Source organism: Pyxicephalus adspersus, chromosome 8, assembly GCF_032062135.1.
Source record: "Pyxicephalus adspersus chromosome 8, UCB_Pads_2.0, whole genome shotgun sequence".
NCBI classification, from domain to species: domain Eukaryota; kingdom Metazoa; phylum Chordata; class Amphibia; order Anura; family Pyxicephalidae; genus Pyxicephalus; species Pyxicephalus adspersus.
Window position 1 is genome coordinate 52,988,192 of NC_092865.1, and position 18,933 is coordinate 53,007,124.

General features: G+C 38.6%; 1 protein-coding gene across 1 annotated transcript in view; it reads right to left on the bottom strand.

The window, feature by feature from the left end:
- Positions 1–2,842: 2,842 nt before the first annotated feature.
- The window catches only part of IL17RC (interleukin 17 receptor C), a 43,154-nt gene continuing 27,063 nt past the window's right edge, over positions 2,843–18,933 (bottom strand). The window contains exons 8-19 of the mRNA XM_072420656.1: positions 17,616–17,749; positions 16,984–17,043; positions 16,612–16,669; positions 15,512–15,690; positions 13,785–13,835; positions 12,460–12,508; positions 11,993–12,105; positions 11,085–11,153; positions 10,353–10,401; positions 8,249–8,344; positions 6,367–6,402; positions 2,843–5,687 (exon numbers count right to left, since the gene is read on the bottom strand). Of these exons, the coding sequence (XP_072276757.1) occupies positions 5,017–5,687; positions 6,367–6,402; positions 8,249–8,344; positions 10,353–10,401; positions 11,085–11,153; positions 11,993–12,105; positions 12,460–12,508; positions 13,785–13,835; positions 15,512–15,690; positions 16,612–16,669; positions 16,984–17,043; positions 17,616–17,749 (1,565 nt within the window). The 3' untranslated portion in view covers positions 2,843–5,016. The remainder of the gene's footprint in view (positions 5,688–6,366; positions 6,403–8,248; positions 8,345–10,352; positions 10,402–11,084; positions 11,154–11,992; positions 12,106–12,459; positions 12,509–13,784; positions 13,836–15,511; positions 15,691–16,611; positions 16,670–16,983; positions 17,044–17,615; positions 17,750–18,933) is intronic.

Sequence of the window (18,933 nt, forward strand, 5' to 3'; positions counted from 1 at the left end):
GCTTATTGTTACGTAAATGAGTTATAGAAGAAAAGATTGCTTGTATGAGATATGGGGTCGCAATATCTCAGAAAATGAACCTTTGGGCCGGTTTTATTCTACCATTTGCAGCAAGATATATGCTAATGCTTTGAAAATGAGCGATCAGACAGTCCTTGTCCCTTCTGCAATAAAACATACTTACCTGTCTGATGTCTTCATTTACCTGTAGGATACCTGGATGGGAGGTACATCAGCCCAGCCAAGCCAAGCAAGTGGAAAAGCCAAATGGTCAGTGGAAAATCACCTCTCTTACAGATAATTATATATAGCACCCCCTTATAGATAACTAAAAGCACCACTAAAATCTTGCAGCTGACTCTTCTATATGGTGTTGGCCCCGGATCTATGCAGACATCATCAAATAGGAAGTCAATCAGCCCCTGTTGGAGGAACCCCTTGTTCCTCTGAAGGAACCCTTGCTGAGAATGGTTGGGTTAGAGAGTCTGTGGCCCTGATTTATTAAAGCTCTCTAAGGCTGGACAGGATACACTTTCATCAGAGAAGTTGGGGTGATCCAGCAAAACTGGAATGGATTTCTTAAAAGTAATTTGCTATTTGTTAGCAAATGTTTTAATGCTGGACTAGATCCATTCCAGGTTTGCTGGATCACCCGGCTTCACTTATGAAAATGTATCCTCTTCAGCCTTGGAGAGCTTTAGTAAATCAGGCCCTGTGTCTTCATTGGAAAGATCTCCCCTAGCTTTTATCCATCGTGACCACACAGTATATACTAGAAAATGTCTCCAGTCTGCATACCACTGCTTGCTCCGTTAGCTCTCTCCAGTGCTTCACCAGGGCCCAGTTTTGGATAGGATATGGAAGAGTTAAAATTACTTCTTTTTCATTAAGAGGATTTTCCTTTAATGTCTCACAAAATGTAAAACCCATCCTTACACAGTAAAGAGAATTCTTCTTTTGGGCCCCATTCACACCAGCAACAGTAGGAACCATTGCCAAATGTAATTCCAAATCAGTGTCCTATAGCTTCAGTTCAGTGCGCTGAAAAATTACAGTACATCACAATATACTGCAGCACATGGAAATAGGTCAGACCTTCAATGCAAATGAAAGATCCACGGACCTTCCAGCCCTTTAAAAAAAGTTATATAGTTAGTGAAATATAGGTTACAGAATTAGACCCCTATATCTCTTGTTGTTCGCACTGAGAAGGGAGAAAGGATGGCAGGGATCTGACTCAGAAGGTGTTGTATCAAACTTCTGCAGAACAGAAGGATTCATCAACAGCAGCCGTTATAATTTGGTCATTTGAGGTTTACATTTAACCTTAATATTTTAGCTAAACCACATTTTGGTGCAGAGCTATAACTTTGCCAGTGCCAATGAAAGGTAGCCTGGGTAATGTTGAATACCAGGGAATGCAAATTACTATTCATGGGAGCAGGAAAAACTGGGTTAGCACCAGCTGTCTGTGTTGGGAAACATTGGTGACATGGGAATTTCCTAGCTCTTGGCAATGTACAAAGAGGTGCACTGGTATGTTTTTGGGGCCAGATTGCTTTTCATTCCAATCCAACACTGTACGTGACATAAACTGCCATCAAATTGTTCCCCACTGATACCAGGAGCGTCATATCTAATCTTGTGTAAATGTATTGGGTTGGGTTTATTCGATTAGACTGCAAAATTTCTTACATTTAGTCATACCTACAACGTCACTGTTCACTTCTGTGTATTTCCATGGCCTTCAATGTGCACAGTGTGTTTGACATAACAAATGTTTGAGCATCTTATCACAAACTATAAATACTCACTCTTGTAGAACACTCTCAGTTTTCAATGCCTATACCGACAGCTACAGCCCAAGGTCCTCCAAGTTTGGCCGAAGTCCCACTTTGCCTTCATGTTCAATGGTAAACTTGGTCAGACAAACCATAACTGAGCCTTAATGTGAAAACTGCTTATGTCACTCATAATGACCAAGTGGATTATGTCTGTCATTCTTTTATAGTTTTTATAGCTTGAAATAGCAATGAAGAATCTGATAGGTTGTGCCAGGCAGTGTTAATCTTTTTTGGGCATTCCAAAGCCCTGATGCGCTGTGGTCAGTCCAGCTCATCCCTATCTAGATATAACCAGTCTGATGTTCCAGAAACAACATGGAGGAGAGTGGGTGAGGAGGAATTACCATTTTGATGGGTTTGATCTGTAAAAGATTGGTGAAACCCAGAGCTCACCCATAAAGAAAATGGTGAAGGCCATCCATATGCCATATGATGAAACTAATTAGAACCTGGTGTTATCTCATAGAACTGATGAGACCCTGGTGTAATATGTAAAAGATTGATTAAGCCAAACATGCAAGGAATTAGTATTAGTAAGTCCATGGGCCTGATTTATTAAAGCTCTCCAATGTTGGAGAGAATACACTTTCATCAGTGAAGCTAGGTACACAAGCAAACCTGAAATGGATCTGGTCCAGAATTTAAAACATTTGTTAAGAAATAGCATATGACTTTTAAGAATTCCATTCCAGGTTTGCTGGATCACCCAGCTTCACAGAATAAAGTGTATCCTCTCCAGTCATGGAGAGCTTTATTAAACCAGGCCCCATGTGTCATTTGTGAGAGCGTTATGAGTCCCTGGTGTCATCGGTGAGAGATTGGGGAGGCTTCGAAGTCCTCGGTGAGAAACGATTGTGCGCCATTTATGAAAGCCTAATGGTCATCAGTATTGTGTGGATAAATGTTGAAGAATTGCTGTTCTTTCAGACACTGTTACACATGAAGCTTATCAAACCAACTTACATAACTTATTCAGTAGTTTAAAGTCATTGCATACATTATATAATAATATTGGATTTAATTTATTTGTTTAAAAGCAACAATACAAAATAAATCTTCCACTGTTTTTCAACATTTACAAGAGGGTTCAAGTCAGTTTGATTTAAATAAGCCGCAGGACATAATTTGTACCCCAAATCATTTGTTAATTATAAAATACATTCATTGCTTTTTTAAATATCCAGAACATAAAGGCCAATTCCATTCAAAACTGATATTTTGAATGCAGTTGACCTTTACTTTCTGGGATTTCAGTTTATTTTTTGGTTCCTGGCATAGTATTGCTCAATCTGGCTTCCTATACTTCTGGGGAACACCAGGGCTAAGAACATCCAAATTCTTAGTTCTACCCAATGGTCAAGACCATTACAAAACCACATATTGACATCCCTCTGCTCCTTATATTATCTTCAGCATGTAAAATCAAAGCCCAGTTCCACCATTCTTAAGCAAATTAAGGTAAAACACTAGTTTAGGAGTATAGGCTTGGAAAATAAATTACTACTTTGCAAAGGATATTTCACTTAGGTCAGTGTTTCTCAACCAGGGTTCTGTAAAATCCTAAGGTTCCTCCAGAGGTTGCTGGGGGTTCCTTGAGCAATGAGCAGTTTGTGTCTCTCAGCTCAGTTTAACTGATATTAATGATATTTTTGGCTATCTATAAGGGGGACATTTTCCCCCCAAGCAAGAATGTAAGAGGCAATCCTCCTATTGATTACCATGATAATATACTGTGATCTGTGTATATAGTAATTTTAGAAGGGGTTCCCTGAAGACCTTAAAGTTATTTCAAGAGTTTCAAAAGGTTGAGAAACACTGGCTTAGGCAATTAAGAGAAGCTTCTTCCTTCCTTTACTAATTAAACTCCAACGTGTTGTTGTCAAATTTCCTTTTGCTGTAGAACAGGTTGCCAAAACACGGTTTAAATAACCTTGCTGCACCTATAAAAAAAGTCCTGAGGGAGAATATAGCGGATGCAAATTTCTCAGAAGTACTAGAAACCAATAGTGCTCAACCAAACTAAAACTTCGAGCTAATGTCTAGTTTCACAGAAACTGACAAAGCTAAACTTTACACTTGCACTGAATATCAGTGTAAAAAAATTCAAACAAGTCATAAAAACATTTCCTGCCTTCAGGAGAAATACCTTGTGTGCATGCACCCAAGGCAACAAAAATTATGTTCAGAAAATATCTCTTCCAGTGTAGTCAGAGGAGCCGTCACTTTATCAGCTGTGTTATGTTCTGTGTATCAGAAGTTGTGTTGCTCCTAATACAAAGTTAGTGTTTGCTATGCTGACAGTGGAGCTTCGCTAATTTATTTTATTTTAATTTATACTTTGTTACTGATTGGGTGGGAGATACATTCCTGATACCACATCCCTACTAGTTGCTTTCAACTCTCTGATATTTATTCATAAAGTTTACCTAATTCATGTACAGTCCGTGTATAAAAACAAAGCATATTCTGCAAACACTCAGTATTATAAAACAAGAATATGCGGTTCATCCATAATAAATGTCCATTTTTTTCTTTTTTTTTTTTTATATATATTTTTTATTTTTTCTCTCCGTTGGTATTGTAAATGATGCACTAAAATCAATATGCAATCTGTATGACTAAACATACTTCTGATGAAGCCCAGTGGTGAAACGCATAAAGGATGAAAAAAATGGATTTATTATTAATTGATGAACATCATCATTTATAATACTGATTGTCTGCAGAATATGCATTGTTTTTGTACATCTCACTTTTACATTGTGGATAAGTCCTCAGTTCATTAATATCCACAAGAGCCTGATGACTGTGTGATGCCTTATCAGACACCTTCAATAGTATGGCACACTGATTGTTGGCAGGGATGGTGTCATTCACACAACCAGTCCCAGAAAATGTGCTTTTTATGATAGGGGCAATTATTTTTTAGCTTTGTCATGGACATTAATGAGTTTAGGACTAAAAACGGGTAAGCTTTTTTAATGTAGAACCTCCTTAAACAGTCACAGGAAAGCTAAATATTCTTCACTTTACCCTGAAAATAAATTACAAAATGTGCAATATTGTCCATCTGTACAATCCTTCACCTGGGTTAGGCAACAGGTCCTTTGGTTTTTCAGTGCGGTAATCCAAATGGCTGCCATTTCAGAATGTGTCCCAAACCCTCCAAGTTTTACACAAGTGGTTCTAACTCCACAGCAAGTTTTTCACAGAACCCTGATGATTCCGATGAATCCCTACCATCGTGGCTGTTACCAGTCTGCCTGTTACCAATTTGCTGGCATGCCAATAAAGGTGCCCGCAGTCTGTCGCTGATTTTAGCTGACAAGCGCTTGGCTTGTTTCTTTTTAAGAATTTTCACGTTGTCTCCCGCCAGCTCTATTAACAGTTTTTGAAGATTCAAGGGCAGCATGTAGACTGGGGGCAAACTAAACAGATCCGGCACATCGCTGTTGGAGCTGAAGCTGGCGACAAGGTAGCGTCCCTTGGCAAGCCCTTTTTGAAAGTCGGGGTAGACACAGTTAAGCACAGCCCCGAAAGATCCATAAGGATCGGAATCTGCAAACTGCTCAGTTCTTTGTTCTGTCCAGGCTGTATACCTCTCCCGGGCTCCCTCTGAGAACAACAGGATGATCAACCCTTGTTTTTCAAAAGCATCAGATTTTTGTTTCTGGTACCAGGGCAGAGGATTGATCTTTGCCATTTCGGTGCGGTGCCACTGATCCAGAACCACATCCAGGTTAAGCTCTTTTAATGAGACAGCAAAAACCCTGACTAGTTCCTCATAGGCAGGGTTATCTGGGGAGTAGAGGATCAACACTCTTCTATCTCTAAAGATCACATCTGAAAAAAAAAAATCAAATATTAAAACTGTAACTATGAACAAATTACTCTAAAATGTATCAAAACCAACTGAATAGAGTGGTGAATAGTTATATATTCTGTCTTGCTGCGTGTGTTCCCTAGAGGGGAATTTCACCCTACTTACTCCAAAGACCAGAAAATGATGGAAAATCAAAATTTTGAAGCCATCAGTGTAACAGGACCAATGGTGATATTTGCTCTCTTGGAAAGAAGTCTTACTTCTTATTGTACCAGGAAGTATTTGCAAATTTCCCCCAATAGGATACAAACAGCAATACAAAAATTGACAGTGCTTTTAACCATTACCATTCACAACACTTTACAAAACAACTATAAAGTACAGCTGTACAAGATGCACTTCAACCAAAGGCAGCTCCTCATTATTCGGTCTAGGCCTTGAGCCACACATTTTGCTTTTAGCTGCATTAAAATGGTTTTCTGTGTATACTGTTACAAATCTCCCAAGCTGTGATTCATAATGATGACAAGATAAGACCTGTGTATGGTAGGTGGGGCCCATAGTGGGAAGACAACCTTACCAAAATGCAATAAGTATTTCTGCTGCTAGGCTTTAACTTCTGAAGGTTTGTCAATACAAAGGCAAGTCCATTAACATAGCTGTGTTTTATTTTTCCAACTATTTCCTGTTTGTTCTTACCTAGAGGTTTTTCTGACGTCACCGACTTCAACCACTCTGTATACAGAAAAATTAACATAGATTACATACATTTCTATGGTTCACATTTTTTACTTTATTTACTACAGTGTGTATATATATATATATATATATATATACATATAATAGTTTTGTTGCTTATATTCCTTCTTCCCAACATTTCACATCAATTAACACTGAAAAGTAAGCCATGACAGTATTATCCCCAGAAGAATTTTTAGGCTGGGTGGGAAGAAGCGGAAGAAGCTGTAGGCAGGTGGTGACCGCTGTATTATAACCCAGATTTTCAGTAACAACCCAAAAATATCTGGGTGGTTACTAAAAAGTGCTGGGTGGTGCGCCCAGCTAAATGAGACTGGGGATGATCACTTGATGAAATACACTCTGAATAGTGGTTACATTTTTTGACTTTCAAAAGCCATATTGGAGATTTTGTAGGGTTCAGAGACACTTCCTGTTAAAAAAAAAAACATTTCTGTTGGATTGTAACCCAAGATTTGGGGAAGAACCTTTCTTATATATAAAATGTGGCTAGGTACTCCCAACCTTGCCCACTCTCATGTACATTGTTCTTAGAGAGTCAAGGCAAGTCATTACACATAACTTTTCCACCAAGTGCCTCCTAAGCTTTATGCCTGCTTCCTAACCTTTCTGTTTGCACTCCATTTGCATCCTTTGTTAGCCTTCCTCCTTCCCTGTATCACTGATCTTGTTGACTCTTAGGCTTCATACACATGTCAGATAATGGTTAAGTTCGTCTTGGGTGAAAACGTGATATGTGTACGGTGGTATCACAATGCCGTTCACCAATACACCACAGCTCTAAACAGGAACGATCTTCACCATAAAAAAGAACGCTGTGTGTACGATGTTTGTTTCTTTATCTATCACTGGAAAGATCACAAAATACTGATTCCTACTGATTGAAGGACAATCAGCTGAAATCCACTGGACGTCTGTGCAGAGCTTTAACTACACTTCCTTCTCACCTTTCCCAGTTTGATTGCCCTGCTAAAAGCCAACCCAAACTGCTATCAATCCTGGGCCTCCTAAAATCCCAACTGGAAGCTCAATTTACAACAATCATCACAACAATGTGATGACATCAATCATTTACAACAATACATCAAAACAATGGATGCACAGGGTTATTTTTTCCTAGGTTATACAGGTTTGACATATTGGATTCCAGAGACAAATACCAAAAGAATAAAAAGGAGTTCTACAAATTGCACCAAAGATGCTACCGTATCATCATGAGACGGCTTGCTCCTATTTAAAAAAATAACACGTGAGTCTGCATTCTGCTGCATGTGGGCCTTTCTGAAGGATCTATAATTTAAATACAGACAGCAGCATTATTTTTTATGTTATTGCCTGTGCCTGTTAGGTCCAATTCTGTTGTATTATTACTGCTGCACTATACAAGACAAAGGAACTGTATGTGGAATGCACTTTATTATTTTCCCAGAGGCACCCTCAAGTTTTCCATTCTATCATTTTACTTTCAAATCTACTACCTGCATAAACCCATTCTTAATCAGTATCACTATTTTTTATTACAAGTTGCCAATCCTGGAAGACATATTCACCAAGGGGCCAAATTATTCAGTTTGCATTATTCTTTCTTTGGCGCTTCTAAAATGTCATATTCTCCCATTGCTCAGGTTTGTGCTTAAAAAACACTATAATTCTGTTTTTTTGAACCTGTGATATCAGTGAGAATATCATTCAGTGATTATAAGGAGAAGGATGTAAAACATGGCCCAGTAGTGGTGCTCCGGTGTCTATGGGTTTTGGGACAATTCATGATTTGCTGTCCAATATATATAAAGCCCCTCAGATCAGCACCCATTAAACTTACTTTTCAGGTCTTCGATCTTTAACAAAAAAATCAGCAAGACGCAGGCGACTACGAGCAGACACAAAACCCGGGACCAAGTCCATCTGGACCTCATGTCTATAAAGAGAGAGAACCACAAATCTAAATAGTCAATAGGCATAAGCAGATTGCTTTTCTGCATCAAAACATCCATTTATTCAGATAGTGAACGCGCATGTTTAAACATTTGAAATATAAATAATCATTTTATACACTTTCTGGCCAAAAAGCATTTCTAAGTTTGTTTGGAACAGTGTTATGGTCTGGGGTGCCTATGAGGGCAGTGTTATGATCTGGAATGCCAGTGGGGGCAGTGTTATGATCTGGGGTGCCTGTAGGGGCAGTGTTATGGTCTGGGGTGCCTAAGGTGGCATTGGTATGACCTCAAGTGCCTGTGGGGGAAGTATTATGGTCTGGGGTGCCTGTGGGGGTGGTGTCACTATCTGGGGTTCTCATGGAAGTGGTGTTATAATCTGGGTTGACTGGGGGAGTGGTGCTATGATCTGGGGTGTCTTTGGAGGCTGTGTTATGATTTGGGGTGCCTGTTGGGACATTGTTATGATCTGGGGTGCCTGTCGGGGCAGTGGTATAACCTGGGGTGCCTGTAGGGGCAGTGGTATGACCTGGGGTGCCTGTAGGGGCAGTGTTATGATCTGGGGTGCCTGTAGGGACAGTGTTATGATCTGGGGTGACTCTAGGGCTGGTGTTATGATCTGGGATGCTCGTGGAAGTGTTGTTATATTCTGGGGTGACTCGGGGTGGTGCTATGATCTCAGGTGCCTGTAGGAGCAGTGTTATTATCTGGGGTGCCTGTGGGGGCAGTGTTATGATCTGGGGTGACTGGGGGTGGTGTTATGATCTGGGGTGCCTGTGGGGGCAGTGTTCATGATCTGGGGAGTCAGTTGGTCAGGTTCAGCAATGTTACATGCCTAAATAATAATGTCAGCTGACTCCCTGGATATACTGAATGACCTAGTTCTTCCATCAATAGATTTTTTTCCCCTTATGGCATGGGTAAATTCCTAGATGACAATGCCATGAGTCCAGACTATAACCCTATTGAGAATCTTTTGGATTTACTGGAGAAGACTTTACAAAGCACCTACTCTACCATCACCATTACAAGATCTTGGGGTAAAATAATGCAACTCTGGATGAAAACAAATGTTGTGACATTGCATAAGCTTATGGAAACAATAATACAGTGACTGTGATGTGTAATCATAGCGGGTGATATCAGGGTGTACTCAGAGCGGGTGACTTTAATTTGGCCAGGTAATGCATATTGCAGCTTATCTGGGTATTATTTTGTAAGACACAAAAGCTTTCTTTCTGTTCTTTTTGAATGAAAGTCATGAACAGAGGTGTTTTGTTTAACCAAGGGCTTTATATTTGTTTATTAAAGGTGTTGGTTATTTTGGCAGGCTGGAAATGGGATTTTTGCAACACGAGTACGTCAAGAGCCAGAGGCAAATAAAAAAAATGGACAACATCAATTAAAGAATACGCATTCCTGAAGAAGAGCAACACAGCTTGTCAAATATCTATTCTTGCTATTATGCTTTGATGGGAAATTCCAGACAAATTAAAAGGCTCACTATTTTTTAGATAAAATCACTATTTATTTTATAATAATAATAATTATAACTTTTTTTTTCAATGCACTGATAGCTTGTAGTCCAGTTTTAGGAGAGGGAAACTGGGAATTTGCCCAAGGCTCTAGAGCCCCAAATGACAGATTAGCAGGGGGTGTCTGGAGCTGAAATGCTGTGTGTTTAGGGCCCACACTTCATATTTTTGCGGGGCCCATTTTTTGTTGAAAACCATCCTAGTCCAGGGTCAGCACCATTAGGATCAGCACAAAATGGGACAAAATTTCCTTGCATTATTGTAACAGTTTTATTTCCTAATCCTAAATTGCTCAGCTCAGCCACACACCAACCCTAATTTCCCTAAAGGAACATTCTACCCCTCTTTAATTTAAATGAACATGACAGGTTCCCTTTGAAGAGTTCTTTACTGATTTTGCTATGGTGTTTATGACCAGCACATTTTTCTTTCAAATATCTATTATAAACACACTTACATTTATCAGCAGAGCAGACATAGACATTTTGTTTTTCACTATGTAAGATCTGAAAAGAGAAATAATACATTTGTGAATGAGTTTGACACAAACCTTTTCAGTATGTGCGCCATATGGCTAAATGTTTGTGGCCACCCGACCATCACATGTAGGAACGTGTTAGACATCCCATTCCAAAACCATGGATGGTAATACAGGGCTAACCTTTGGCACATATTACATCCTTGGCTTTTCTTTGGCCATTTTTCACAAAGTTTGTTATTTTATTGCTAAGACGAAACCAATAGCAAGACTTCTTTTTCCTGCTATGTTTCACCTTATTTTAATTATAATAAAATAATAAAAATAGATATAAGGCTACGTACACACCTGCAATTTTGGTTGCTGGAAATGATGATGAAAGAGGGCGGGAGAACGAATGAGTAGCACCCCACTGTGCTCTCCTCCCTTGACCTGTATAGCAGTCGGTCGTTCATTGATCTGTCCGGACTGACTTAAAGGACAATGGGCAACCACTATCAGATTCTCGCCCGAGACAAGCACAACTGTTCATATCGGGTGAAAATCATCTGACGTGTGTACATAGCCATAGTCAGCAGAGGTTTAGGACTCAAGTTGCTAAGTCAGATATAGACATTTAGTGCACTGTTATACAGCAAAGTGCCATAAACTGTTGCAGACAATGAGTAAAGCATCGGTATAAGTTGCAGAAGTTCCTGTACTGATCCTTACCTGCAGACATTGGTCAGACTCCACATCCTTCACTAACTTCTGTTCTAGAAAAGAAGCGTCAACTCTCAGCTGCACGGAGAAAAACATAAGAGTTCTCATAAGATTTTACAGATGTCTTATTTTAACAAAAGGCTTATGATCATACATTTTCATAATTCTGTATTTGCTTATTTAATTCCAGATTGAAATGGGAATACTATAAAAATAGTCTATAATATACAAAAAGGGTGATTGGCTGGAGTTTAAATGGAGAAAGTTCTGAGTAATCAGCAGAGGTGGGAACACATACAAAAAAATTTCCATGCTGGGTCCATGTTTACCACTTGAAGTAAAAAAAAGTAAAAAATTATTTTTGACCTGAATGCCAGTAGAAAAAGCATCTCGGTTTATAATTGTGTCACCACAGTAGATGGAGTTGTATCCTCATTTCAAGTGTATTACAAACTGTTGCCGTTTAAAGTTTGTTACACACTTGAGTAGATGATACAGCGTCATCTACTGGTGGCCAACAAAAATGCACAAAAAATCATTTTAGAGTAAATGACCCAATATAACCAACTTATGTTCATGTGATTTTTATTTTTTTTCCTCCTTTAGATAAATGTTTTAAAAATAACACACTATTGATGTATTTATTCACAATATTTGAAATTTACTGTTTTGAATATTGGCAGTGACCCAAGTCAATGTTATTTTCAGGTAAAAGTAGGTACCTCAGTTTATATTCAGATTGGTTTATATTCGAGTACTTACATTAGTAAAACTGCTGGTTTCTGATAACTGAACTGCTGGTTCATTTTCAGCCTATCTATGCCTTAATGTTAAACTGAGGAGTAAAATCTTTAACCCCAGAACCACTCCTGATGATGTCAGGACACTGCCATAGAGGAATGCTGTTTTTGCAGTACCTGGCGTGGCATGTTGTACAGATATTTGCAGCCTCCGTCTTCCATAATGCAAAGAGAGTCATTTCTGTCTGGTTTCTTTAACAGTACAGCTTCATTATGAACCTCGGGTCTCACTGAGAAGAAAGACAGAGAAGAGGTCACAAAGAAAACTTTTAATCTTCAGAACCAATTGCAAGAAACTTGGCCATCATCACCATTGTTCTATCACTGCATTGCTGGTGAGTTCACATGGTAAAGCTTGATAGCACCATCCTGCTGTGCTTTATGATTTTGTTGTGAAAGATTAGGGATGAAAAGACAAACTACCCCCAAACCGCCACCAGTGTCCAATTGCTTCCATGTCCTGATCATATTTATTTATCCTAGGGGAATACATTGATGAATATCTGGGAACGTGGAGGCAAAGCAAAACCAGGGCTGCATCAAAGCAAAAAATACAAGGGGCTCTGTTTGGAAAAATAACTTACCGCTGCTATTCAAGCATTCCGTGTGCAAGATTCTCCCTTTAACTGACACCTGTAAAGTAATTAGTATGAGGAAGTTATTTTTTTGTAAAATATATGACTTGACAGTGGTATAGCATCTCTATTTTTAGAGCAAGAACACAACATGTAACACCTTCAGCCATGCCACTGCTAAAATGATCTTAAATAGCGAACAAACTGATTCCACACATTTTTTAATCATACAAATACTATATATACTCGAGTATAAACTAAGATTATTTTTGCCCTTAAAATGCCATTAGAAAAAGAATCTTGGTTTATACTTGAGCAACATCTAGGGGCATGTACTGAAACTGCATTTGCTTCTGGTTTGACAGATCAGAACTGATGGCCAACAATAATGCAGAACTTTACGAGCAAAGGACCAATCATAGCCATTTCAACAGTACAAAACTACTCAAGTATTCAAAAGTGCTTTAACATGTAATATTAGGGAAAAATATACAGGCTGATCCCATGTGATTTTATATTTTTCTTATAAACAAATGTTTTAAAAAAATAGCACACCAACGCTGCCTGATAATATTTTGAGAAAAACATCTGTCCTAATTGCACCTATTAAAATAATGTACCTGTTCCGACTTACATACAATTTCAACGTAAGAACAAACCTACAGTCCCCATCTCGTATGTAACCTGGGGATTACCTGTATTTTGAAACCAGTACCATGAGCAGAGCAGTGGTGACTGCTTCTGTTATCCCCATTTCTGTATCTCTTCATTATTAGCGCTCACAAACCCCTCCCAAGCCCCTCTATTATTACAAGCCGCCATGCAAGACCTGTGTACCTGATCGCAATACATGCCAGGGGCCCTATAGGCTTTTCATTGATAAATGAATTTACAGTGCATGTGCTGAACACACAGTACAAAGTACAAAGCTCACACAATGTTTTATCTTTTTAATCATTTGCAGATATCGTTCTTTGAAAGTAAAACTAGAAACAAAACCGACCCTGATTACCATACTCAGTGATGCCAAAACCATTTGGAGATTTTACACAATGCATTCTTTATCTTTACCGCCAATGGGCAGAGAGAAATTGATCTCCACACTCTATATAAAATGTTCTCTGGGGTTCTTTTTTATTGCACGTTGCAGCACTACCTGCAGTGTTACTTATGCCAATGCACAGGTGCTGAAAGGTCTGCACTGCAGTGCACTGCAATGCACCTATTTTAAATTCAATGTGCTGCAATAAAGCTAATTACCTGCAGATGCAAAAATACCTGCTTGGTTCATTCTATGGTTGTGTGCAGAAAATTAAAAAAAGAAGGGTTCTTACCTGAACACAGAGTGATGGATGCTCCTTCAGATTCTCAATTTTATTTTTTTTCTGTTAAAAAACAATAGCAGAGCACCGGTAAGATATCCTACATATGTACTTATACACAAGTATTAGGAATGACCCCGGCTTATGGGTAATGCTCAGTAATTTGCCACATACTTATTTAATATGCAAACCCATTAGCCAGTTCAGACCCAATAAAATTCTATGAAATAATAAACACGCTGTATGGCTTTTCCTGTGATCGCATTTATCTCTGCAGTTGTTCAGAAGGGATGCTGACTGTACTGCCTAAGAAATAGATAACCAATAGAACACGCGCCTGGACCCGTATGAGTGAACACCTTTGCATTATGACAATGGGCCTGATTTATTAAAGCTCTCTATAGACTATCATGGGAGAACCTTGGTGATCCAGCAAACCTGGAATGGATTTCTTATAAATCATTACTATTAGTTGGCAAATGTTTTCATTCCAGGACCAGATCCATTCCAGGTTTGCTGGACTACCCAATGAAAGTGTATCCTCTCCAGCCTGGGAGAGCGTTGATAAATCGGGCCCAATGCATCCAAAGCCATACGATTATGGGTGAGGAGGGTGAATAATTATGTTAAAAGGTTTCTTGTTTTAGAAACCTTCAAAATGACTACGCAAATAAAGCTCATCAGGATTCTTGGAAAGGAGCCTCCCTGTTGTGTAATTCCAAATAACAAGTATATTTGGCACAATATATGATCAAGGTCAGAGCAGAAAGTTGTAAAGCTTTATTAAATGACTTTGCTTAGCTCTGTGTATAATAAACATTGTGATTTACTATAATAAAATACTCAGCTCTATCATTAAAGCGAAGCTATCATTTCATTTCAACAGTCACACAACAGGCTGGCATTTCCTTTTACAGAATCACTTTTTTTGTCTCCTCCCTCTTCTGTCTCCACTGCCGTGGCGGTAAAAGGGAAGCTGAAGGGAAAACTTGTAACTTTCTAGGATGTTCATGTCACATATCCTAGGAGGCTGTGGGCTTCTCTTTCTACGTATTCCTAAAATCTCATACATGCCCAGTGAGATTGGCTCCTGTTTTTTTTTTTACATTTGGAGGAAGACACGTCCCCCAACCCAGTGTGATTAGATTGCATCAAGTTTAAAAAGTGTTTTTTGACCATTCTTGTACATTGATTTGAAGAAAAACATGAAAACTATTTTTTCACTGGGGTCATATTCCCACAGGTCCTCTTGACACTCTCAGCCATTTAAATTTGGTATGTTTAGGGACCTTGAAATCAACTTGAAAAGTCAGCAAGTTAGGTTAGAAAAAAGGCAAAAATTACCTTTATTTTCTATGAAACTTTGTGGATCAACTTGCAATTTTTAATTATTCCTATTGGCTATCCATCAGGGAGGTCCTTAGATTCTAGCAGTAATATAATAATGTCACCATAGAGGCAATAAAAAGACCACCCGGTGGTAGTTGCATACGGCAATGGTAGATTATCACACACCATATATGGAAGTAAAGCATCATGTGACAGCAGATTCAAGTCATTAAAAGGGGATATATAATACACTGATACTGGGTTAGGGAGGGGATGATGACATTTTTCCAGTGTGTTGCTAGACCATTCATAATGATAACGCACCCACATGTGTCAGATGCCAGGATATCAATTGTCGAACAATGCAAATATTTGTTCATTTTTTTTCACCTTTGCACAGAATATTTTACCTGACTGGTGATCATCATCCTTGTATTAGGGATCGCCCTGAATTCTGGGGGGTTCCCCCATTTCCAACACAAGGAAGCTTCCGCCTTAATCTCGCACCTTGCATTTAATGTAAAATAAAGAAGTCTTTTATCGAACTTCACATCCAGTCTACTGTTATTCAGGATTCCTTCTACAGAGTCTGCAAGAAAAGAAACAGAAGTGACAATTAGCATGGCGCGTCTCTGGTGAAAATACAAAAATGAACTTTTCACTGATTCATTGTCATTAGCACCAAAGTTATTTTCCTATACAGCACATGCCGCATGTTTGGTGCCCAGGAAAGTGCAGATTGGGAAATGTGCCTATTAGATAATAAAGGAACAGGGGAGGGAGGACAAGCTGCACAATTTTTGGTGTAATATAAAGTTTCTCAATATCCCCTTAACATTATATGAGCTTCCTATTAACCAATTGAAAGCTTGGCTTAGGAGAATAACCACACGTAAGGGGAACAATGCTATAAATCTGCATGCAGAGAGCCCTGTGTCTGCAGATAGAGATCCAAAACAGTCCTCACATATGAACATCCTTCATGCCTTGTATTGTGCATAATGTAGTCTCAGCTCAATGGCTACAAATGCAGACACTGAGCATGAATTGTAGCCTCCGGCTGTAAGGATATGCAGTTGTCTCCAAGAGATAGAAGGGATTTATGAGGAATGATTGGACACATTTTAGGAACAAATGAACCATTACACAGGAAAATACTTATTTTCTGGTGCCTGCAACTGAAGTATTTATAGCTCAGGTTAAGCTTTAGATTGGCCTAAAAGAGAACCTGTCATGATAGCTGTGACCTGTCGGATCTGAGGTTCCCAGGCTGTTACTATTGCAAAGAGTGATAGAATGAAGGGAATGCTCTGCAGGATCCACTGACATTGGCAGGGGGCAGCTTTGGCAGTGCCAGTCAACAGCATTTAAGACAGGTTCTCTTTAAGCTCAAGAATTTTTCTGAAATATATGATCAGCCTGTGTGAGCAAGAATATCTTGTACAACAACCTTGTGACTTATATACAGCATTACGACATGCACATCCAGACGAAAGAATACACAACTTACAGTTCTTGAATGGGCAAAACATGGTTCTAAAGGCATCCAGTTTATCCGTGTACCAGGCCTGCCACGAACAAAAAATAGAAACCATCAGAAAACAGCCAAAGCTAAATAAGCCGATTTGTATAAAGTGCGATGAACCAATACAATGATGCAATGGGCCTGATTTATCAAAGCTCTCCAAGACTGGAAAAGATGAACTATCATTGACGTTTCTAGGTGATCCAGAAAACCTGAAATGGATTTCATAAAATCATGTGCAAATGTTTTCAATCCTGGACCAGATCCATTTCAGATTTGCTGGATCCCCCAGGTTCTCCCATGTTAGTCTAGTGTTGAGAAGAGAGAAATCAGCCCATTGTTTGATCAGCAGCTTACCTGGAAACACAGGCAGGGTCCAATATCTGACTTGGGAATAACATGTCGCTTCTCTCCAATCTGGACAAAAATAAATCATAATATATAATCTATAAACTTTTTAAGAACAGGGAAAGGGTTTTTATATTATTATTTTTTATTTTATTATTTTAGGGGAGATTCACTTGTTTTGCTTGCCACTAAGAATCAATATTCTGCAGGGGTGAAGGGAACTGATCCAATGGGGGCAACTCTTCCACATATAAATGCCCCAGAGGGGGATTTCCTTTATTACTTGTTATATCTCTGTGGGACAGGAAGGTTAGAGAAATTTCCCCAATGGTGCCAAAATGTCAAAATAACCTGGAAAAATTACCTTTCCATACCCTATATAATATACTGTAACAGACACAAATTTAGATAAGCCTGGCCAACCCATTGTCCAACTCTTCTAGCAGCCACTGGGGGGGCCAGGCATGCTCTCATTGGATACAACAACAGCCGATTGGCTGGACTTGGTTCCTGTAGTCCTAGCATGGCTGCATCATGGACATGTAACCGTGTGAATGATTCATCCTGTTTTGTTTTACATCAGAACAAAATAAATTCACAAACTTTAAACAAGTAACAATGAATGCTGAAGCTATGCTCACTAAAGTGTAGTTGCTGTAGGTATCGTTCTTCCGGTAAAAATAGAAACCCCAAACACGTATATGCCGGTCGTTTGTCCCGTTAATTATTCCTACCGAAATCTCGTTAGATTCATTAACAATGTTCAGCACGGGTCCTGAAAATAAAGATGATTTCATTGTTGGTAAGTAGCTCTGTTATGTGAAAATTATACTTTTATACAAATAGATGAATGATAACCTGCAGGGATATGTTATAAAGTGAATCTAAGATTCACCAAACATCTGATGGAGAATCGCTACAATAGACCAGGAAGATTCAAAAGCAGAGAAAGTTTGGTGAATGTCAGATTCATTGCATTGTAAATAAATCCCTTAGAACAAAAAAAATAAACTTAGGTTTCCAGTTTTTTTAATAAGATTATTAATAATATTAATAATATTAAAAACAGTTTTTATATAGCACCAACATATTACGCAGCGCTGTACAATAAATAAGGGTTGCACATGACAGACAGACACAAACAATGAAAAAGGAGGAAAAAGTAAGAAGTAAACGATACAAATATGTAAAACATTATAATCATTTAAGAGGTTTCACCAAATAGAAATTGTGCCTGTAGTCACTACCCATTTACCTTTGCATCATGAAATCACCTGTTCCACTTATGTGACGTCACTAAGTTATAGAAAATGCAGCTTCCTGACATAATGCACAAAACGTGTGCATGAAGAGCATTTAAATGTGCAGGAAACTTCATGGCAGTGCATTGGCAAGGAGCGTTTGGAGCACGATTAGGAATGAACAGATCAACGCATGTCTTGTATTCTGCAATGCATCATATTTCCACATAACACATATAGTATAACACGCAATACATCGTATTTTCACATAACACATGTAATGTAACATGCAATGCATCATATTTCCACATAACACATATAGTGTACCACGCAATGCATCGTATTTCCACATATTTCCACATAACACATATAGTATAACACGCAATACATCGTATTTTCACATAACACATGTAATGTAACATGCAATGCATCGTATTTCCACATAACACATATAGTGTAACATGCAATGCATCGTATTTCCACATATTTCCACATAACGCATATAGTATAACATGCAATACATCGTATTTTCACATAACACATGTAATGTAACACGCAATACATCGTATTTTCACATAACACATATAGTGTAACATGCAATGCATCATATTTCTACATAACACATATAATGTAACATGCAATGCATCGTATTTCTACATAACACATATAGTATAACACGCAATGCATCATATTTCTACATAACACATATAGTATAACA